Source organism: Ziziphus jujuba, chromosome 2 (assembly GCF_031755915.1).
Source record: "Ziziphus jujuba cultivar Dongzao chromosome 2, ASM3175591v1".
Taxonomy (NCBI): Eukaryota; Viridiplantae; Streptophyta; class Magnoliopsida; order Rosales; family Rhamnaceae; genus Ziziphus; species Ziziphus jujuba.
The window spans coordinates 29,542,882-29,566,287 of NC_083380.1; the positions used below are offsets into that span (position 1 = coordinate 29,542,882).

General features: G+C 32.5%; 4 protein-coding genes across 4 annotated transcripts; 2 read left to right on the plus strand and 2 right to left on the minus strand.

Moving 5' to 3' along the window:
- Positions 1-6,013: 6,013 nt before the first annotated feature.
- Positions 6,014-10,950, plus strand: LOC107419562 (LRR receptor-like serine/threonine-protein kinase FLS2). The gene is made up of 4 exons (XM_060815056.1): positions 6,014-6,500; positions 7,558-7,917; positions 8,413-9,404; positions 9,575-10,950. Exons 1-4 carry the CDS (start codon positions 6,014-6,016, stop codon positions 10,436-10,438), a joined length of 2,703 nt encoding a protein of 900 aa, XP_060671039.1. The 3' UTR covers positions 10,439-10,950.
- Positions 10,951-11,092: 142 nt separating this feature from the next.
- LOC107435129 (uncharacterized) lies at positions 11,093-17,678 on the minus strand. Its single transcript, XM_048473442.2, has 11 exons — positions 17,300-17,678; positions 16,764-16,832; positions 16,431-16,526; positions 16,124-16,248; positions 15,735-15,930; positions 14,626-14,801; positions 14,177-14,306; positions 12,509-12,669; positions 11,928-12,004; positions 11,476-11,578; positions 11,093-11,318 (listed from the first exon to the last, which is right to left on the minus strand). Exons 1-11 carry the CDS (start codon positions 17,633-17,635, stop codon positions 11,108-11,110), a joined length of 1,680 nt encoding a protein of 559 aa, XP_048329399.2. The 5' UTR covers positions 17,636-17,678; the 3' UTR covers positions 11,093-11,107.
- Positions 17,679-18,515: 837 nt separating this feature from the next.
- On the minus strand, positions 18,516-21,324 carry LOC107435127 (protein WHAT'S THIS FACTOR 1 homolog, chloroplastic). The gene is made up of 2 exons (XM_016046684.4): positions 21,168-21,324; positions 18,516-20,508 (listed from the first exon to the last, which is right to left on the minus strand). Exon 2 carries the CDS (start codon positions 20,485-20,487, stop codon positions 19,234-19,236), a length of 1,254 nt encoding a protein of 417 aa, XP_015902170.2. The 5' UTR covers positions 20,488-20,508; positions 21,168-21,324; the 3' UTR covers positions 18,516-19,233.
- A 154-nt stretch (positions 21,325-21,478) lies between these two features.
- Positions 21,479-23,374, plus strand: LOC107435115 (pentatricopeptide repeat-containing protein At1g09220, mitochondrial-like). The gene has a single exon (XM_016046674.4). The coding sequence runs from the start codon at positions 21,719-21,721 to the stop codon at positions 23,234-23,236; it is 1,518 nt and encodes a 505-aa protein (XP_015902160.1). The 5' UTR covers positions 21,479-21,718; the 3' UTR covers positions 23,237-23,374.
- Positions 23,375-23,406: the final 32 nt, after the last annotated feature.

Below are 23,406 nucleotides of genomic sequence, written 5' to 3' on the forward strand. Positions count from 1 at the left end.
TTTTTTTTTCTTTTTTTTTTTTTAATGTTAGACTACTTTTCTTCCTCGTTATTACTTCACTTCACCACGTGGACCCGCATTAAATATTCATCTCTTTTTATGCCTTTCCAAGTTTGTCTTTTTAATTTTAGTTTTTTTCTTCAAGTTTCTTTTTCTAAATATATAATATTACCCATTTAATACCACTATTAAAAAAAAAAGGAAAAAAAGAAAAAAGAAAATTATATATTAGGAACTACTTTCTTACCAAAGTCAATTCATTATGTGAAACGCGCAAAATAGATGTTTCACATATGAATGCTAAAAGAGGTCGAGCTAATAATCAACAAGATGAAATTACTATTGAACATCATTATTGGGTTGATATCTTTTATGCTGCAGTAGAAACTCAGTTAGAAGAATTAAATACCAGGTTTAATAAACATTTTGTGGAGTTACTTATTCTTAGTTCAATTTTAGGTCCTCGTAAAATATAAAAATATTTCAAAATGGATAATATTTGCAAATTAGTAGAAAAAATTTATTCACAAAATTTTGATGATTATGAAAAGATAAAGTTAATAATGGAATTTGAACATTATGAATATAATGTTGTTGGGCATTCAGAATTTAAAAATTTGTTGACTATATTTGATTTATGTCAATAGATGCCAAAAACAAGAAAATCAAATAAGTTACCCACTAGTTTAGAAAATGCTTGAATTTGTATTTACTCTTCCAATCTCTACTGCAACTATAGAAATATTATTCTCGACTATACTATACGTATTGTGAGGACTAAGCTTCGAAACAAAATGAATGATGACTTATATTGAAAAAGAAGTTGCAGAAAAAAATTAGCATAGATTTTATAACTGATTTTAAGGATTTGAAAGAACGAAGTGTACTATTATAATTTAAGATTTTTTTCTTTTGCCTTTGTTTAATGAATTAATTTATTACTGAGGTGAAACGTTATGATAAAACTTTACATACTTTTTCATAATTTATATTTTATTGAATTTAAAATGTGTTTTATTTTTTTATTTTTATAATAATGAATGCTGAATATTGGATCATCACTTTTTTATGAGCAGCAGCTTTAGTGCAGAAATTTCACAAATAAATGAGCCTTATACGTGTAGGTTACGCGTGGATCCCACTTGGTTACGAGAAGGCAGCATTGAAAATTCGCTGTACAGAGAAAGCAGAACAGTACTGCGGCAGCTCAGCTTTCATGGACTAATAGAGAGGCTGCTTGTCGCTAGCATTTCACAAAAATGCCATTTACTGGTTCAAAGTTAAAAATACAAAATCTTTATTGGGATAAAAAAATTCAAAAGACTTTAGAAGCACCTCTAATAAAATTCAAAGTTAAAAAGACAAAACCTTTATTGGGACTTTTTTGTTTTATTTTGTTCTTGTTTTGTTTTCATTTGTTTTGTTTTTAAGCTTTTGCGGCATTTTCTAAGCGCCTCACCTGTCAATCATGCCCTTAAAGGATCGAATTATATTCTTTTGATTTTGAAGATTACTTAAACCTTTGCACCTTGTGGTACACCATTGCAGATCATTAACCATGTCTCGGTAGTTGGTTGGAAACTTGCAACAAATTTTCAATGCTTCCGTGAACGTTGCTCCTTCCTTTCACAAAAAGGTGGGTTTCACATGAAATCCACACAAATCACACACATATATTTTTTCAGTGCTGCTCATCCAGCTCTGTCCCATGTGTGCATATAGCTAATATATGCATGGAACCCGCTCCATAAAAATTTTATTGAAAAGAAATTACACTAGCATCACTGAAGTTCTCGATAATTTCTAGCTTTAGAGATATCATTACTTAAAACCAAAAAAAAAAAAAAAAAAAAAAAAAAAAAAAAAAGGTGGATTTCTGCAATCGCTATTTTGGTCACAAAAAAAGTTGACCAGTAAACCCTCAATCCCATAAATCAAAGCTTATAAAATAATGCGGTTAATTATAAAAGCTTATAAAAATATAAATTAATGCGGTTAATTTTTTATTTTTTTTCCTTTCCTTTGTGGTGTTTATTGCATAAAACAATGATTGTATATTGGTAATTTTAGAGAATCCTTTAAATTAAAAAATAGGATATTAACATCAGTACATCCTAAACTATACATAATTTGGTAATTTGCATCGTAAGTTTTCTTTTTAGCATTATGCATTCTAAATTTTATTTTATTTTTTGTTTTTTTGCACCTTAAACCCTTTTTCTTTTTTTCTTTTTTTTTCTTTTTTTTCTTTTTTTTTTTTTTTTTTGGTTAACTTTTAACAGAATCACCATATAGTTGGCACATAGGACAAAAAATAAGGATGCAAAGTGTAATTATGTGTAATTTAGAGGTAAAATCCAAAATTTTTCAAATAAAAAATTTAATGAAAAATTAATAAACTCGTTTTTTTATTAAAGAGAATTATTATTTTTTAAAATGACTAAAGCTTTAAAGGAATGCAAATGCAATTTTTGAAAAATAATAATAATATCTGCATATTATAAAAATTCAAAAAAAAATCAAGTATATATAAAATCTAAAAGAAAACTTTGAAAGATTATTTTTATAAAAAAATTTATTTTATTTATTAAATGTATTTTTATATTTATATTTATTAATTTTAAAAAAAAACTTTTAAAATTTTCTAACATGTATATTTTACAAAATTTTATTTTTCCCAAAAAAAGATATTTTAATGCTTGTTCAAATTTACTTTTTCAAAAAAATAATCTTTTATTTAATTTTTTTGACATTCTGTATCATAAACTTTACAAAATTACATTTTATACATTCATTGTTTGTCCCATGTGCTGTTAAAAAATTAACAGAAAAAGAAAGAAGGGTGTAAGATATAAAAAATAGTGAAGTTCAAAGTGCAAAATGTCAAAAAAAGGTTTAGAATGCAAAGTACAAAATGATGTATAATTTATAGTACATTGATGCCAATATCCCTACACACAATATCTATTTTACTACGAAAGAAAATTATCGATAAAAATTAAAAATACTTTGTTATGTAGAAATTAAAAAAATATATATATATGAATGAATATCAAATACACAAATCTTTCTCTTAATAAGTTTTATTATTTGTAATTATCAGTGAGGATCACACAAGTATGTAATAAATTCTAATTGTGTTATTTAATTTTATTATTTTTTATATTAAAATTTTTAAAGTGAATCCTTTAATAATAATAATTTAAATTGTTAATTGGCATGTAAGTTTCATTTTCATCAATGGTGATAAATAATATTTTTTATTCTAAATGACAATTTATAATTATTTATTTCTTTGTGTTATGTATAAAATAAAATAATTCAGACATCTAAAAAATATATTTATATTATTTATTTTTATGTAACAATTAAATATTTTTCTTGTACTAATAACAAATTAAACTTTTTTTTTTGGGAGAAAAAATTAAACTTAAATTTTTTATTTAATAATTTATATATTAATTATCATTTAATTAACTTATAATATTATTAAACATCAAAATATTGGATCATCACTTTTTGATCAACATAAACTGCGGCACATGGGGAGAGTGCTCACTATAGTCAGGCTCTGCTTTTGATATGTATAATTATATTTATATATAGTTGAACCTATTTTTCTAACGTTTATACTCTAAGAATTGATGGTAACCGAACAAATATAAAACATATGCAAAGTAACTTCACAGTTATGATAATGAAACCGATACCAGTGCATTCTGAAGAAATTGAGTAGCCTTTCCTTAGAATCCTTGGACAATTCCTCCACAACACCACGCTCTGCATCACTGTCATAACATAAACACAATACTACAAAAATCACATGATAATAACATAAAAACAAGGCTATAAAAACGGCAACCAAAGTTATGACACAGGTCTTAATTTGATCTTGTTTTTACACAAAAGCATAGGAATTACTTTATTTTTGGCAGTTTAAATGGCAAACTAGGGATCTTAAGATTCATGCATCATCTGTAGTTCTATATGTACAAACTATATGCAGTACATTTTCTGCTCAGCACAGCACAATTTCTGCCTGCGGTTAAGATAAGTTCTCAAAATTATTTTATGTATAGTGTAATAAGTGTTCAAGTAATTATGCTAGCTGACGGAAAGTCTTTCAAATATTATATATAGATGAAAAACAAGATTTGTATATTTGAAGACCTTAATGATAATCTAATGCTTTCTTGTCATGTAAGCTACTATTTTTTATTCTTTTTTAGAGAGAAGATGATGGGAAAGTGGGTTGAATTTCGAGAATAGAACCGGACTAGCTAAAACTAACATTAATAGGTTTATATATATATGACTCAATTATTGAAGTAAAAATATGTAGCACAGGAATCGAAAAAATTATTTATATACCACACCTGCTTATCAACTGATGTCATGCAACTAAACTAATGTAATCAAATATTAAATATTAGTCATACACACAAGTAATATTTAATCTATATATATTGCAGAAATATTCACATATAAATAAACTTTACACGTTATAACGTGCATTAATTATTAAAATATTTATTTGATTATTGATTGTTGTTTCGTTGACATGGTAAAACCTAGGGGTGGGCAAAATCCAATCCAACCCGTTCAATCCGCCAAATCCAATCCATTTTTAACGGTTTGGATTGGATTTTTACATCAATTGGATTGGATTGGGTTCAAAATATTATAAATTATATGGATTGGATTGGTTATGGATTAAAAATATAAATCCAATCCAATCCAAATAAAATATTATATAACTAAAAAATTATATATTTTTTATTCTTTTCATTTTTATATATTAATTTTAGAATATTTTTTTTCATTTTTATATATTAATTTTTAATTTTTTTTCCATTTTTTATATTGATTTTTAATATATATATATATATATATAATTTTTTTTTCTTTTACATCCCCATATCCCAAATTCCAAATTAAATTGTAAGTTGTAACCCTAAACTAAACATTTACCTTTGTTGACGCCCACCACCAGTCCATCACCATCACCATAATATATATATTTTTTTTACATTCCCATCATATATATATATATATATCTACATATATTGTATCCAATTGTTACTTATATATATATATATATATATAAATGTTTAAATATAATTTATTGCTAATTTTATTGTTTTGATCTTTGTAGAGCTTACAGAGTTAACTAAAATTAGTGAACCTGTTAACGTTGATTGACTTATGATTTACCCAAGTTTTAAGGTTAAAAAAAAAAAAGGAATTATGCATTGATTTTTGAGTGAATGAATTTTGATGAATGTATTATTTTACATTATTTGTTCTAACAATTTTAATTTGATTTTATAGGAGTGAGATGATGACATTAATGTTCGCTATTTAATAAGTGCATGATGTGTATTATTTGCTACATTTTCTTCTTTATTTTCCATTGTAGACTATGTTATATTATTCTAATTGTATTTTATGTTTGGATAATTATAATTTATTATTTATATTTTATATTTGGAAAATTTTTTATTTGTATTATATATTTATAAATTAGTAAGTTTCAAACTGATCAACCAATCCAAACCAAACCGATCATAAATGGTTTGGTTTGGTTTGGATTTAATGCTTCAATGGTTTGGTTTGAATTGTAAATTAGAAAAACCAATATGTATGGATTGGGTTGTATTTCGGTCCAAAACCAAACCAATCCAATCCATGCCCACCCCTAGTAAAACCGTTGTAACCATGAAGAATTTTCTCAAGTTTCAAAGGGTGATTCGAATTATTCCCATTGTGTATATATATATATATATATATAAATCCTTGAGGTGGATATTTAATTAAATTAAACCATGCAACAAATGAGAACATGATCAACTGCTTTAAACTCAACTCATAATCACTTTCCTCTTCCATATTTTCAAATACAATGTTCAACCCACAGAAAGTAACTCACTGTGGAACTTGCTTTATTCAACTGATCATGATGAAAACCATGTCCATGTCCATCTTACTTTGTTCCATTATGGTTACCATAATCATGTCTGAAACAACCAACATAACCACAGACCAGTCAGCTCTTCTTGTCCTAAAATCCCATATAACCCATGATCCACAAAACATTTTGTCCGAAAATTGGTCAACTTCTTCATCCATTTGCAGCTGGGTTGGTGTAACTTGTGGTGCTAAACACAAAAGGGTTACCATGTTGAATCTTTCTTATATGGGTCTTACTGGAACTGTTCCTCCACAACTTGGAAACCTTACTTTTCTTGTAGAATTAAGATTAGAAAACAATAGTTTTCATGGATCCTTGCCCGTGGAATTGACTCGGCTACGGCGGTTGAAGATGATCAATTTTGGATTTAATAACCTGATGAAAGGAGAGATTCCTTCTTGGTTTGGATTGTTTCCAAAACTTGAATCCTTGAATTTGTATGGTAATCAGTTTACAGGTTTATTACCTACTTCCATCTTCAATTTGTCTTCGTTACAAATAATGAGTTTCAAAAATAACCAGCTTACAGGTATGAATTTTGCCGGCCATTAATTTTTCATATTCATCATGTCTTGGTAATTAGTCGTATAAACTATAATTTTGAAACTTTTTAATATATAATGTATAATTTTAATATAATAGGTTTGTACATTTATTTTATAGCGTATGGATGTCTCCCATTACATCTAGTGAAACATATATTTTATCAAATGTGCATGGCTTAACAGGAGACTCTAACTATCACTGCGCAAGCCTACCATTGCATATATATATATATATATATATTTATATATGTGTGTATATTATATATCACAGGCATACCAAGAGAGATTGGGAACCTAACAACATTGAAGGAGTTGTATCTTGACTATAACAACTTGAAAGGTATACATAGCTCAACTGTTATAATACATCACTACTTTCTAGATTCTTTTAACTTCTACATTTTTTTTTTCTCCAAAATCAATTTGTAGTAAGATGAACCGGTCAAACTTTAACATTTTAAAATAAATAAATAAATAAAGTTGCGCTTATCATATTTTTAAATTTTATGAGTTTGAGTTGTGCTCAATTACTCATAAAATCTAGGGTGTAGCTTTCAGAAATCATAATTTATCCATTCCTACTTGATCTCTAGATAGTTTTATCAACTTTCTGCTTGTTTTCATAAATACAAGCAGATTCTTTGTTCTTTTTTATTCATATTATTTGAAGGAGTTGAATTGAAAATAAATTAAAAAAAAATAAAATGTAAGTATTTTTTTTTTTTTTTTTTGAGTCAAGCATATATAGTTACATTTTTTGATGTGCCATTCACATATAATAATACGTTTTACTTAGATAGCATGATGTGCCATATGTAAGCAATGTTATTAGTCATCAGATCAAATAAAACAATAAAAGAAGGATTAACTCATTTTTGTTATTAAAAAAAGAAAAAAAAAAGGAAAAGTAAGCATAATATATATCTAAGCACATCAGTTTTATGGTATATGATTGGAATATATATAACATGTCTTTGAGATGCCAAATTATTTTTGTTTGACTTAGTATATTATATAGATGAAAAAAATTTATTTTTGCAGAAATTCCAAAGGAGATTGGTCACGTGAACAGCCTTGAGGTGTTGTCCATACGATACAATGCCTTAACAGGGCCTTTTCCTTTGTTTGTCCTCGATATTTCTTCTTTGAAAAATTTGAGTTTCACATATAATAATCTATCCGGTAGCCTGCCAAACAGTATCTGTGAAAGTGTTCCTAATCTCAAACTGTTGGCTTTAGCTCACAATCAGCTTGGTGGCACCATTCCATCCCAATGGTCTCAATGCAAAAATCTTCAATTTTTGTTATTATCATATAATCGCTTTGTTGGAAGCATACCCAGAAATATTGGAAACTTGACAATTCTGAAGGAGCTTTATCTTGGGCCCAACAACTTAACAGGTATGTGCACCAACTTTATAACGATTTTAATTAATTAAGTATTAAATATATATATATATATATATAATTTTATTCTATTAGGCGATGTAGTCGAGGATAAACTGGGCTACAGTATCCAGCAACTATCTTGCAGGATATTTCCATGCCTTGCAAGACGTATTGAAATGTACGTCGGCCAACATAAGCTGGTCGTCTAGGAAAATGCTACTACTATATATAGTTCAGTCCATTCTATATATCAAAGTCTTTGACAGAGTATGCTAATTGTTAAACGGGCTTATTTATGGTATTGGATGAAAGAATTTAAGGGATAATTATTATCAAATACTTTGGTACATGAAACACTTTATGTGTATGCGTGCAAGCCAGTGTGTACATTATAATAGAACTTTTCAGAATTAATATGTCCATAGGTCAATTTCTTTTATTAATATATCTAAAGTCAATTTGATTGCTGGCATCGGAATTAAACATAGATAATTGATACTGTGGCAGGTATAGTACCCAGTGAGATTGGTGATCTTCAAAATCTTGAGGTATTAGTCCTCCAAGTGAACCATTTCAGTGGACCCATGCCACCTAAATTCTTCAATATTTCTTCAATGAGGATCATTGGACTAGCAGTTAATCACTTGTCAGGCCAATTTCCATCACATACAAGTTTCCTATTTCCCAACCTTAAGCAGCTTGTCATAGGAATGAACGATTTCACTGGTCCAATCCTCAATTTTATATCGAATGCTTCTCAACTCACCCAAATTGATATTCCATACAATTCATTCTATGGCACTGTTACAAGTAAACTTTGTTCTTTACGAAATATCCAATGGCTTAACTTAGCCTTCAACAATTTTACCATTGACTCTTCAGACAACTTCTTCACTTCTTTATCAGATTGTAAATATCTTAGATTGTTAGAGTTGGAAAGCAACCCATTGAATGCAATGCTTCCAGATTTTGGTGGGAATCTTTCTTCTTCCCTCCAATATTTTGGAGTCATTAATTGCTCAATGAAGGGCAATATTCCTAAACAAATTGGGAGTTTAAGCAGCTTAATTACCTTAAAGTTGGATGACAATGACTTGACTGGATCCATTCCACCTACAATTGGAGGACTCCAAAAGGTTCAAGGTATATATTTGAATGGAAACGAGGTACAAGGATTTATACCTTCAGAAATTTGCCACTTAGAGAGCCTGGTTGAGTTGTTTTTGGCCAATAATAAGCTCATTGGGTCTATACCAGAATGCTTGGGAAATCTCAGTTCTCTAAGAACTCTCTCATTGAACTCCAATGGATTGAATTCCACAATTCCAAACGCATTATGGAGTCTTGTATATATCTTGACAGTGAACCTCTCATCCAATTCTCTTGTTGGATCTCTCCCTTTGAATGTTGAGAACTTGAAAGTTCTGATAGCAATAGATTTATCAAAAAATGAGCTTTCAGGCAACATACCAAGTACCATTGGGAGTCTTCAGAATTTGGTAAATCTTTCCTTGGCACAAAATAGATTCACAGGTCAAATTCCCACTTCATTTGGCAAACTTATAAGCATAGAACTTATGGATTTGTCAAGAAACAAATTATCTGGAGAAATTCCAAAGTCTTTGAAGGCATTACTGAGCCTAAAATATTTCAATGTGTCTACAACCAGCTGGAAGGAGAAATCCCTACTGGAGGACCTTTTGTGAATTTCTCAGCTCAATCATTTTTGTCAAACAATGGACTTTGTGGTGCACCTCGGCTGCAAGTATTGCCATGCACAAGGAAAGAAACTCATAAATCAAGAAATGCAACAGAAACTATAGGTGTGCTGAGGATTACTTTGCCAGTGGTTTCATCAATATTACTTATATTGGCACTTGCATGTTTGTTCGTGAGATGCAAAAAAGATAAGGCTTTGAAAATTTCGAGTGAGGCCACCTTGAAACTTCCATCAACATGGACAGAGATTTCACATAAAGAGCTGCTGGAGGCAACGAATGGCTTCAACGAAGCAAACTTACTCGGTACAGGGAGTTTTGGCTCTGTATATGAAGGAAAACTCAATGATGGATTGCATGTTGCAATAAAAGTTTTCAATCTGAATTTCGAAAAGGCATGTAAGAGTTTTGATGCTGAATGTGAAGCATTATTCAATCTCCACCATCGGAATCTTATCAAAATTTTGAAGGCTCACAATGGAAATGAATTCAAAGCCTTGGTGCTACAATTCATGCCTATGGGAAGCCTTGAGAAGTGGTTGCATAATTGTAACTACAATCTAAATATGTTACAAAGATTGAACATAATGATTGATGTTGCATCTGCATTGGAATACCTTCATCATGATTATTCAGAGCCTGTTGTTCATTGTGATATAAAGCCTAGCAACATACTTTTAGATGGAGATATGGTTGCTCATGTTGCTGATTTCGGAATTACAAAAATGTTAGGCAAAAACGCTTTGATGACACAAACCAAAACCCTAGCCACTATTGGGTATATGGCACCAGGTAATATAGTTTTCGAGCTATAGTTTCATTTTGCTTGTTTATACAACCCTTCTTTAACATTGTTGGATATTTCTCTGCAGAATATGGACTAGATGGGATTGTTTCCACAAAAGGAGATGTGTACAGTTATGGTATTTTGCTTATGGAAACTTTCACAGGAAAAAAGCCTACAGATAAAATGTTTGTTGAAGATTTGAGCTTGAGGAAATGGGTTAGGGAATCATTCTCTTTGGAATTCACAGAAGTTGCAGATAAGGAATTGTTGGGTGAAGAAAAAGCACATAGACCTGTCATAAAAGTTTGTTTATCATCCATCTTGGACTTGGCCCTGAATTGTTCTCTAGAGACACCAGAGACGAGGAAAACTATAAAGGACGTTTCAATTTCACTTCATAAAATCAGAAGGAGGTTCTTGAAGGAAATTCAGTATACATAATAAGCTCAAACCCCCGTAGTTGCATTGTATAACCACACTCATATTTCACTTTGAAGGAATTGCAATGTTTTCAGAGTACCAGAAGCATAATAAATTGAAATGTTTGACCTTTTGTTTTCTCGGAGCAAATTGTTTCTATTTGCTAAAGTTACATACAAGACCTATCATTATCGTACCTCTCCATTGGTCATTTGGTTAATTTATCTAATCATACGACCAAAAAAAATTGTTACAAAATCTATGAGCAAAACCGAATTTATTGTTCCTTTATTGTTCGAAGAGAAGAACCATTTCTTCGTCGTAATACTTTGGGGTAATTAGTCTTTCCTATCAAGGTACAAATACATGTTATAATGAAAACTGTAAATATGGAGACCATAAGTGACGGATCCTGCTTTCTTAATCTCCACAATGTTGTTGATGTGTCAAAACTAACTACTGCAAAACCTTCACGAGATTGCTTCTGTCTGCAAAATGAAAAATTGTTGCAGTAAAAACTCATTCAGGTTCATTTAGGAGAAAAATATTCTTATAATCAATTTAATCCTCTTGATTTTCGCATTAGATTTAATGGGTTGTCAATTTTGTTCATAACAAAGCGAAGGACTTGCAATAAAAACATACCCCAGGAAGCCTTTAATTGAGTTCCATAAAGATGCAACACCTTTGGTCCCCCAGCTTGACTGAAAATTGCCTTGGTCTTTATTTTTGTGATTGTTGAAGCTCCCTTCAAGATCCCCCAAAAAGATAATAACATAAATCTCTCAAAACCATAAGCATAACCTTAATAAATTATAATTTTAAAAATGAAAAATACTGATTACAACCGAAGCATTTCAAACTAATAATAATATGAGACAAAAGCCTTGTTGTTTTTGTGTTTGAATCCTACCAACTTCATTTCTGTTACATTATTTTGTTGCAATTTTAAGGACCAATTTCCCGTTATTTGATGCTACAAGCTAGGAGGAGGAGTTTTTTTGTAGTATCTGCTGTGTTTAAGCCCCTAGGATTGGTAATAACCAAAAAATAAACATTTGAAAGTAACTTCACAGTTACAATTATGAAAATGATACCAGTGCTGTCTGAAGAAACTGAATAGCCTTTCCTAGAAGCCTTGGACAATTCCTCCACAAGTGCACGCTCTGCATCACTAAAACATTAAACAAAATACAAGTGAAAAACGAAACAAAAATGTCATGATATTTATATTTAAATATTAAAAGAAGAAAAAAATTAAAAATAAAGACTACAAAAACAGAAACTAAAGTGATGCCGAAGGTTTTTGATCCTGTTTTCACACAAAAGAATATAAATTCCTTCTTTTTTTTTTTTTTTGGTTAGTTTGATTGCAAACTAGTGATATAGATTCACGCATCAACTGTAGTTCTTTACAGACTAAATAAAGCACATTTTTCTGCTTAGCACAGCTCAATTTCAGCCTGCAGGTAAGATAAATTCTCAAAAAGATGTTTGCTTCTCAATCACCACCCCCTGCAGCATCCCAACTCGAGCCCTTTCAGAGCTCTGTGTTAGCCAAGCTAGAAAACATCATAAACAATTGCCATTATGCAATACATTTTTTCTCACTTAACCATTCTTAGATTTAAATTATGATATTAATACCAAGGGAAACAAAAAGAAGTGTAATCTGGACCTGATTTTCTTTGGGATTTGAACATTCACAATAAAGTGATGATCTCCTCGAATTGATGCTTTGTTGATGTCTGGAACTCCCATTCGTGACAACTTTAGTGTTTCTCCAGGCTGAATGCCAGAAGGAATTTGAAGATCTCTCAATCCTTCAACTGTTTCTACCTGAAGTTACTTTAAGCCTTAATTTCATCAAGCAACTTATATACAACTTCAAATTATAAGGACTGTAGACATCTAAGAAATATTAAAAAGGCTCATAAAACCGTTCAAAGATTAAGAGATAAAAGCAAGGCAGAATACACAAGAAAAATCAATACATAGCAAGCTGAAGCAGAAGTATTCGAAAATCTAAGTTTGCAAAGAAATAGATAGAGAAAATAAACATGAACAGTATAAATTAATAGTGTAGTCTCATGATGATCACAGTAATTAGTAACTATCACAATCCAAATCTCTGCTTTTAATTCTTGGAGCCCGAGTATCAGTAACTGTAACTAAAAAGTATACCTGCAGTTTTTCCTATTCTTAATAGTAGTACCATCATTAACTAATACTGCATGATTCTTCGCACAGAGCAGCAGGTATCTAATTTGATTTAGTGATGAAGCAGCTTCAATTTTCTCAATTCCAGGTAAAATCACCATTATATCAAAACTAAACAATGCAACTTTCCAATCATGATATTAAATCAAAATAAGATTAAATAAGTAGCTATGAAATGGCACAAAGTACAAAATTTGATGAAAATTTAAAGTTTCAACTGTCTGAGTTACCACATTGGTCTAACTCTATACTCAATTTTTCCCATTGTTTGCTTTCACAGACCAGCTCCCCGGTACTAAAACCATACTTAATCAACATATCATAATTGACTGATTATGGCCCAAGAAATAAAATCTTCAACAAAATCCCCTAATAATTTATAATAAAATAATATTGAAACAAGATATCCAATGCAAATCAGGGGTAGGATAACAATAACTCAAGGTCCAAATTGACTACTGCACATGATTGGCCAAGGTTTCATACCCCATATTTTACATCTGTTCTTATGATTAATCCCAAATATTGGTGGCAGAGTGGAGGGTTACCCAAAAAATAAAGTCCGCACTCTATGTGCCTGCTTATGTCTTACCTACCCAAAACAGTAAGCAAGCAATGGTTCTTACCGGTCAACAAAATGTCTTTGCAGAGTCCCACAAAACTTCTACAAAGAACAGTAGTGGTAATGAGTTGTATTAATGGCCCACAAAGTGTAGGAACAAAGTGTATCAATGAGGCAAAAATGAATGTATTGTTTACGTATTAGTGGTAGTAGTTGCAATTGTTGTCTGTTATAAGTTTCCTCATAAACTTGTATTTTACAACACTTAGCACTCAATATTTTGCTCCACAACCCATATATTATAAAAACATATTGCAAAAGGTAACCAGCAGGAAGTACCAATGAGACCACGAAGATTATACAAGCATCGAATCAAGTATAAGATTTAATTAACAGTTCTTAAGTGAGGGCACAATCCAAATGTCCACAAAAGGGATGATACATAAGGTTATGATAACAATCATCATGTTGTTCAGTGAAGAAAAGAATGAAAGGTTAAAGACAGAATCAAGAATGTTCACCACATGTCAAATCAATTATGGGAGAAAAAAAAAAAAAAATTACCTTTCTAACAGTCCCTAATATGGCCTCAGTATAATCCACATTTATTGTTGAATACAGATTGAGACCATCCCTCCTGATTCCATGCTTTTCTTCTATATGGAGCACTATATAAAGATTACCAGCTATACCCCTGCCAATATATACATGTAGAGAGGGTATAAAATTGCAATCTCTTCTAAAATTATTCATGTTTCATTTGGATTTAGTATCTAGTCTTATAGAAAACACAACGCAAACAAATAGAAACAGAAACATAGATGTAGCCCCAAAAGCTTACGCTTCAAAAGCATAAAACTAAACTCTGGACAGAGGAAGTACTAAATAACTGAAGCCACGTCTTGTCCATGAAATAATCAAATCATGATCACTACAGCACTGAGTAACAAAAGATAAAGATTATACTGGCATACATATTAATTGTTGAAAGAAAATTCATCTATAGTACACACCTTTTATTATCAAAATTCCCCTCCCCCTGTAGTTGCATTGTAGATCCATTACTAACACCAGCTGGTATAAACACATTCATGTTTCGCTTTGACTGTACCAGACCATCGCCTCCACATCTTCGACAATAATCAGTGATTATCTTGCCATCTCCACCACACTTTGTGCAGGTAGACACCTAATAATCATCAAATATATTGAGTAAATGTCAAATACAGATGTCAAATTCTAAAGAGGTGTAGGAGTACAGGAGACTAAGTTCTTTAACCAAACGAAGTACCTATAACTTACGGTACTGACTTTTTTTTTTTTTTTTTTTTTTCCGGGAGGAAAGGAGGGGAAGATAATACTTTTCGTTTTCACCAATATTAGGCTAGGTAAAAGGTAGAAAAATTTTATGAAACTCTAGAACACATGATGCAAGTACTTAGATATTTGACTGAACTGTGAACTGCCTTTTAGATACTCTTGAATCTTCAAATGCCATAGCTGAGAAAGAGAGAGGAGAAACTGGCATGTCAACTAATATTTGTTTATATATTCAACTGGCATAAATAGGACAAGACCTAAACCAGTTTTCAAAATGGAAATGTAAACAAACACCATAGAACTATCCTACATATAACTGTAAGTGCAATTTGGCTGGATTACCAATTTTATGACCCGTGAAAGAGCATAGGGAATGGATCTGCATGAAGAAACTACATCAAGCATGTGCAAGCCCACTAGGTTCCCAAATATTGGGGGGGAAAAAAAGTGTGGAGCTCAAGATTAAGTGCTTCATTTAAATCAACAATCATGGAGAATATAGAATTAACTCTTCACAAACTCAGGCTTTAGAACATGTTAAAAATGGTTGTGGATTAATTTTAGTGCTTAATCTACAATTCAAGAATGTTAAGTGTTATGTCATGTGTGTTAATTTGATATACATTGTTAGCTCCATTGCTTATTAGCTTAAGCTTTTTAGTAGGATTTAGTGCATAAAATTCAGAAATACAAGAGAGGTCTGTGTATAGGAGAAATTGGAGTAATTCACATAGGTCCGTGTATAGAAGAAATGGGAGTAATTCACATATAACTTTTTAATATTTAGAAGATGTCAAATTACCTGTGACATCATTCCAAATGGTGTTTTCTGAGTTTTCATTACTCCTCCTCTTCCTCCGCAGCTGCTACATGATTTTAGACAGCTACTAGATTTAGCCCCCGTTCCATCACAATTATCACACATCTCAGAACAAGAAATTTCAATTTCTCGCTGCCCTCCAAATATAGACTCTTCAAAGCTCAAATACAGGTCATACCTGCAAAACTGAGATTATATGAGATTTTTATACAGTAAAAAAAAGAAAACCTCAAAAACGTAAAATTTATGGCTCAAACTGATAATTTACTTTTCATTTCACAAATTCGTATTGATATTAAGGAGACAAAAGGGATTCTTCTAATTGGATCAATCACAAGAAATTAATAGCGACTTTCTAGCTAGATGGTTACCGAATATCAAGACTTCGGTTTTTCTTGTTGCTGAAATTAAAATTGATGCCTCCGGAATCACTTCTTCCTCCAAAAAAACCATCTGACCCTCCAAAGAACGTATCAAAAACTTCAAAAGGATCCACCTATAGAAGTTCAATCAGGCATCAGCTAATATTGAAATTAACAGTTCCTCCAGAAAATAAAATTAATTAATAAATAAACAATTAACAGAGACCGAATGTATCCCTTGTATTAATTGTCTCATGACCAGGAAGATATCTGACTATTTAGGATATACTAAGAAATGTTACAGTTATGAGCTTACCCCCATTGAACCACTGCCTGACCCACCATGTTCTCCTTGCAAACCTGCCTCACCAAAGCGATCATATAAAGATCTTTTCTCATCATCAGATAGGACCTACAGAGCTGCTCCATTATCACATGAATAGAAAAGGAAAAACAAAAATATGATGCAGATAATCCACTCAATTCTATCAACCAGGAGCCTGAGCTCAGAAAACCTATCACCTAAAGAAAAAGGAAATAAATTACAAAAAAAAGAAAAAAAGAAAAAAAGAAAAAAGAAAATCTATACACACACACACACACACACACACACACACACAAAAATAGAGCAAAGAAACACAAAAATTACCTCATATGCAGCACTTATCTCTTTGAATTTCTCCTCCGCTCCAGCACCTTTGTTCATATCTGGATGGTACTGACCCAAATAACCAAAGTTTCAGTAAAATCTAACTCAAAACTTATATATATATATATATATATAGAAATGCAATGCTATCACAAATTTAAATGGTCTCAGCTTGAGCAATACACACATCATCAATGGCAATCTTTCTCACACATGGTAGATGTAAAGAAAATTCTTGAAAGAAAAACTCCACATTTTCCACTGCTAATCGTATACAGAATCAGAGTCACAGACATTTTAAGTAAAAATTTGTGTCAAGTCCTCAACTACATCAAGAAGTAAAAATTTGTGCCAAGTCCTCAACTACATAAAGGGACTCTTGTTTTCCAGTTTTGGCTAGAACCACTCTTCCATTCTTCAGTTTTACGACAAAACAAAAAACATTGATACGAAAACTTCGTATTATATTCCTATTCCTCTGTTTTCCCAGCAACCAAACAAAAACAAAATGCAGCAAAAACAAACATCCCCATTACCTTACGAGCAAGCTTCCGATAAGAGCTCTTAATCTCTTGCAACGTGGCATTCCTACCGACATTGAGAGTGGAATAGTAGTCCTTCCCTGCAGCCCTTATTGGAGAACAAGTTCGTGGAGGCTTTGAGCGGAAGAAGAGAGAAGGATTAGGGTTGAAGGTTTGGTAGTTCCGGCAGAAGAATTGGGAAGCACTGGAACTGAGACCGAAGCTGCGGATAATGGTAGACGAAGAAGGGAGGTTGAAGAAGACGAAGGAATTGGACGAAACCGCAGATATTGGAACCGGAGGGAGCTTGGGGATGGCGTAGGCACTACTTGCAGAGAAGGTACTGCGCATGGTTTTCTCTGCAGTTTTCGCAGAAAAGAACCTACTTGATTTTGCTCTTTTTGGGCCTTCTTATAGCACTTTGAGGACAAAATAATTTTTATTTTTATTTTTTGTAATAGAAATATTACACTAAATATTATTTTGTTGTTTGGTTTTTTTCAATTTTGTCTTAATATTTTCAGAAAACAGAAAAGCACTCTGTTATGTTTTAATTTGGTTGCAATATCAAATCTTGTATATAATTTTTTTAAAATTAATATTATTAACAATTTCTATATATTCACAGTATATATTTCAATTAAATTTTGTTTTATCTCATTTTTTCTTTAGTTTCTTTATTTTTTTTATTTTTTGTTCTGAAAAAATAACATCCTTTCATTTTTAAACACAAAGTATAATATTAAACGGTTATTGTCGTCAATCTTTTTTCCCAAAAGCTAGACTGAACATGAAGAACCTCTTATCCAAAAGCTATTATAGCACATTTACACCTTCTTCCTTTTTTTTTTTTTTTTTTTTTTCCCCAACAACTTATTTCCAGCCTATGAGATTATTCAGAATCACCAAATATTATTATGATAATATTGGATACTTTGAATTATAAGTAAAACAAGGTTTGAAGGAAAAGTGAGAAGCTAGAATATGCTTCCCCTTTATTTCATAGGTTTTTAGTCACATTAATTTCAACATCAAACAATCAGTTTGTATAATAATGAGTCGTGATCCTAAATTCCAGCATTCATTAACAGTCCATGACAATCATGATTAAAAATTTTAAATCATAGGGATTTCAAGAAGGATGACCGCCGTGATCCATGGTCGTTGACAAGAGCATAATGAACTTCCCTATCCAACAGAAAATGGAGGAAAATTTTACCATTACTAAAAATTCCAACAGCCAAATAGATTCCAACTTATTATTGAAAGACATCAGAGTAACTGGAAAAAACTTCCTTAAGAGTTATGTAAGTAAATGGACATTTACAATTTGGATTGACTAAATGTCATAGAATCTGCACCTTCAGTAGCTAACATATCGGAATCAAAGTTGAAGCTTAAATAGTTGATGGCAGCAAATTGCTGGGATTATATGCACATACATGAGAATGAAGAAATCTATAACACAAGTACTCCTTGATTGTGCACTTGAGGGTGTGACACTGAACCATACAAGTTTTGTTCCTTTGGTCCAAACCAATAGTCTCCTTCAGGCCTCCCAAACTGTTGCCCAAACCTAAGATAATGTGCCAGAACTCACGCCATAGGAAACTTGTGTTGCAAAGGTAGTTGACCTTTTGAGTTCAAGAATAACCTTCCACATTAAAGAAAGCCACCAACTCTACTCTGATCCTAAGACAATTCCAAATCTTTGATTCCCTTTTCAGTTCATTCTCGCCTTGAACAGCCATCTCAAGAGCATATAGGAGTGTATAATGCTTGGCCATTTCGGATAGAGTGAGAAATCCAACTGAATATGCCATTTAAAGACATGCAACACCCTACTTCGATCTTTCCATCAAACACCTCAGGAGCTGCCTGCCTGCATGGCAGTTGAAAATCAAAAACTGTTAAAACTTTGATTTGTCTGAACCTTGGACATACCACAATTATATATTCTGGTCACCATCATCAAAGAGAACTTTATAAAACCGTTTTCTTTCTTCTGGGTCAAACAAGCCTCCTAGCTTGTCTCCCTCATCATCAGGGTCAGAAATTTCTGTGTTTTTGTCTTTGATTTTATCTGACTTATCCAAAAGCATGCCATTCTTTTTCTTCTTTTCTAAATTCAGTAAATGGTGCCTTCTATTATATTCATGAAGTCCCTCCTGCATCAGTTCTCCAAACTTTTCCTTCACCACAACAAGCGGATCCTTATCAATCAGTTCAGATGCATTATAACCTTCTCTCAGAAGAACGGTATAGATTTGATACTTATTTGAAACATAGAATAATCCAGGATACTTAAGGAGCAAAATATTCAATTTCTCTGGCAATGCAAATTCTCTCCTAAAATGTCCTAGCTTCACAATTGATGCTTTCTTCCACAAAGTCAATGACAACAACTCATGGACCAATCCAACCGTCCTCTTCTCCATCTCCTTGGATCCTTCTACCAATCCTCTTGGTTCCAAGTAAGGTGAAATATAAGGAGTTGAATTAAATTCATGAAATCTCTCCCATGACTTTAGCCAAGTTGAAGGCAACAAACACGAGAAACGTGGCTCTATTCCCTGCTTGTGAGCTGATGCTTCAATGGCTGAAATTGCCAAATCAGGGTTCCAAGATACCAGCTCAATCTCCATTGAACTCCTCCTTCCGCTGTAATTGATAACCCGGAACAAATCTGAATACTTTGGAACAATTCTAATCAAATAGTCATCAGGAAAACCAAAATTCCGCTTTAATTCATTAAGTTTCATAACATTAAGTCTCTGATGCAAGCTCATCATCAACAACTTTGCCAATCGCTGCACAAGCACCGGCTCTTGCATATCCTTAATAGTTTCTTCCTCTTCTACCAAAACCATCATCCTTTTTGTAAGCCGGCAATAGTACTCATCATGCTGAAGATATACCTCAAAGCAACAGGGGTACTTTTTTAGCCAATTGAGAGCACTACCTTGGAGATCAAGAGTTTTGAACTTCTTCTGAAGGTACTTAACCGAGGCTTCCCCATTAGGACACCGAAGAATTATGTTTTTTATTTGATTATTGACTATCCAGCGGCGATTCCTGGAGAGAGCCAATTCAAGATCTGGGTCCTTCTTCATTGACCAAAGAGAAAAGCTTCTACAAAGATGTTTACGGGAAGGCAAAATTTTACACTTAGAGTTCCAACATTCTACAACTTTCATATGCATGTTGATCTCCACTGCACTCTTCTGTACGAACAAGTATATAATTCAATATCTAGAGTCTAGACATCATAACCCTCTGGAAAGAAAACTTGATGTTTGAATGAACAATCAATTAAAGTCTTGATAAGAAATTTATAGGACGTGTTTGATTTGTGGGAAATATGTTTGAAAATTGTCAAACTAGAAATATTTGATCTATGACAATAAAATCACAAATAGCTCTATAACAATTTGCACTACAAATCTTTGACAAGGCAAAGTAATCACCATAAATTATAAGAAGAAGTACAATGATAAACCCAGAAAAAAAAAGAAAAAAAAAAAAAAAGAAAGAAAGAGCTACAGAACCAGAACTCCTATAAAATGATTGCACTTTGTTTAGAACTTGTTTAAAAACACTAACAACAGAAACAAAGAGACTAATAAATTTCTTTAGTATCTTTCTGCGTTGAATTATACGCTATTTTGAAAACAAATATCTTGGAAACTGAATCACAATATAATCAAACCAATGCATAAATGAAGAGACCAATAGGGACAACCAGCAATGGCGGCAACCAAATCAAATACGCAGAAACAGAGACGTAGTGAATAAATTGAAGGCGGCAAATGCAGAGAAAAACATATGGGTGCTGCTAGAAAATGAAAATCAGCTCAGAGACAGTAAATGTAAAATTAGGTACCTAATACTGATAGGGCTTTGACTAAGAATTGTAAAAACCTTAGTCAGTTTCCTGATTCGCTATACCGAGATTACTCGCCGGAATTTTCTCCTACGCTTTCTAGGCGGCCAGGGCAGATGGAATTCTCGAGGGAAGTAGAAGCCGGAGTAAGAGTGAAAAAAAAAAAAAAAAACAAAAGCACCTGCTTTTCGTCTTCTAATATAATTCACCACGTGCCTAATAAAAAGTCCAAAACAATTATCTTTTTTTTTTGTTTTTTTTTTTTTTTTTTTTTTTTGGACATGGATATTCAGTTTGCTTTCAAAGTTTCGTCCTTTTTTCGTTTCTACTAGTTATATTTACACAACTTTGCAATTACCCAAAAAAAAAAAAAAAAATTATGTTTTTCACAATTTTGCGTTTTTTCTTTGGCTGACAAATTCCAATCTTTTTGCAAGAAATTGTTTTTTCACATTGGTTTTCTTGGTAGAAATAGAAATGGAAGTAATCAATGCTTGCCCTATTGGCATTTGATAACACGTGAGCGGTTTTTTTTCTTGTATGTTTTTGTCATGCTGAGATTGAATTTGAGATTGGAACTTGGAAAAAGACTTCCTTTTTTCTGCTTAGCCACTACCAAAAACACCATCTTTCTTGCTTCAATCTTGCAACCCTTTCATGTCTCCTTCTCCACCAATGACCATTCAAGAAAGTTGGTCTCTCTCTTGCTCAAAAACCCATCAAACCGCCATGCCACACAACAAATCCACTCTCACATTGTGACCACTGGTTTACTTCATCACTACTACTTCCATCATTCTGCTAGTTTGTATACGCTGGTGTTTAACACTTTGCTTAGATGTTATTCCCTTGGTCAATTCCCTCATGAAGCTTTCATACTCTACAAACAATCCCTCCACTGCCACTTTCCTTCTTCCTTTGATAGCTTCACCCACTCTTTTCTTATCCATGCCTGTGCTAACTTGAGCTCCCTGAGCGGAGGGATTCAGTTTCATGCTCTTACTTTCAAAGTGGGTTTTCATTTTCATGTCTATGTGCAAACTGCTTTGACTAATATGTATGCTGTATGTGGGTTTTTAGTTGATGCTTTATCTGTGTTTGATGAAATGCCTGAGAAGAACTCTGTTACGTGGAATGTCATGATTACCGGTTTGACCAGGTGGGGCGAGCTTGAAATTGCTCGTTTTCTTTTTGATCAGATGCCAAATCGGACAGTTGTTTCGTGGACCGGTATTATTGATGTGTACACACGTAGGAATAAGCCTGATGAAGCTGTAGCTTTGTTTCAAAGAATGGTTGTCTGTGATGGTATTCAACCTACTGAAATAACAGTTCTGGCAATATTGCCGGCCATTTCGAATCTTGGGGCTCTTGAGATTTGCCAATCCATTCATGCTTATGGAGAGAAACGAGGGTTTAATACATCTGATATACGCATTGCGAATTCTCTTGTGGACTCATATGCAAAATGTGGGTGCATATTGAGTGCATCAAGGTTTTTCGAGGAGATATCTTCTGGAAGGAAAAATTTGGTGACTTGGTCCTCGATCATCTCTGGGTTTGCTCTGCATGGGTTGGGAAATGAAGCAGTTCAGCATTTCCAAATGATGGAGAAAGCTGGTCTGAAGCCTAATCGAGTTACATTTTTGAGTGTTTTAAACGGTTGTAGTCATGGAGGCTTAGTTGAGGAGGGACTCAACTTCTTTGATAAGATGGTTGGCGAGTGTGAAATTGCACCTGATATCAAGCACTATGGATGTTTAGTTGATATGTTAGGAAGGATAGGGAGATTAGAAGAAGCAGAGAAGGTGGCTTTAGGGATTCCTAATGAGATTGTTAATGTTGTGATTTGGAGGACGTTATTAGGTGCTTGTAGTTTTCACGGTAATGTAGAGATGGGGGAGAGGGTGACAAGGAAGATAATGGAGACGGAAAGAGGATATGGAGGGGATTACGTGCTTATGTCCAACATCTTCGCGAGTGTTGGAAGGTATGAGGATGCTGAGAAGTTGAGAAGCCAGCTAGACAGGAGGAAGGCCTTTAAAGTTCCAGGCCATAGTTTGTTCTAGCTATACTCAAAGATGGGCCATATTGATACTTTATGCATGTTTTTGTGATACTTTATGCATGTTCCAGGCCATAGTTTGTTCTCATGAGTTTGACAATGTTCTAATATCTCATCATCTAGAAAAATATAGTTTTGATCAGTCATATTTCTAGCAAGCTGGCATCTATGCAA

Excerpts from the sequence above, each read along its gene's own strand:
- LOC107419562 (XM_060815056.1), top strand. The coding sequence starts at position 6,014 with ATGTCTGAAACAACCAACATAACCACAGACCAGTCAGCTCTTCTTGTC. Across the intron at positions 6,501-7,557 it reads CAAAAATAACCAGCTTACAG|AAATTCCAAAGGAGATTGGT; the intron begins GTATGAATTTTG and ends TTATTTTTGCAG. Across the intron at positions 7,918-8,412 it reads TGGGCCCAACAACTTAACAG|GTATAGTACCCAGTGAGATT; the intron begins GTATGTGCACCA and ends ATACTGTGGCAG.
- LOC107435129 (XM_048473442.2), bottom strand. The coding sequence starts at position 17,635 with ATGCGCAGTACCTTCTCTGCAAGTAGTGCCTACGCCATCCCCAAGCTC. Across the intron at positions 15,931-16,123 it reads AACCGAAGTCTTGATATTCG|GTATGACCTGTATTTGAGCT; the intron begins GTAACCATCTAG and ends TCAGTTTTGCAG. Across the intron at positions 14,307-14,625 it reads GGGAATTTTGATAATAAAAG|GGGTATAGCTGGTAATCTTT; the intron begins GTGTGTACTATA and ends ATATATTGGCAG.
- LOC107435127 (XM_016046684.4), bottom strand. The coding sequence starts at position 20,487 with ATGCATATGAAAGTTGTAGAATGTTGGAACTCTAAGTGTAAAATTTTG.
- LOC107435115 (XM_016046674.4), top strand. The coding sequence starts at position 21,719 with ATGCTGAGATTGAATTTGAGATTGGAACTTGGAAAAAGACTTCCTTTT.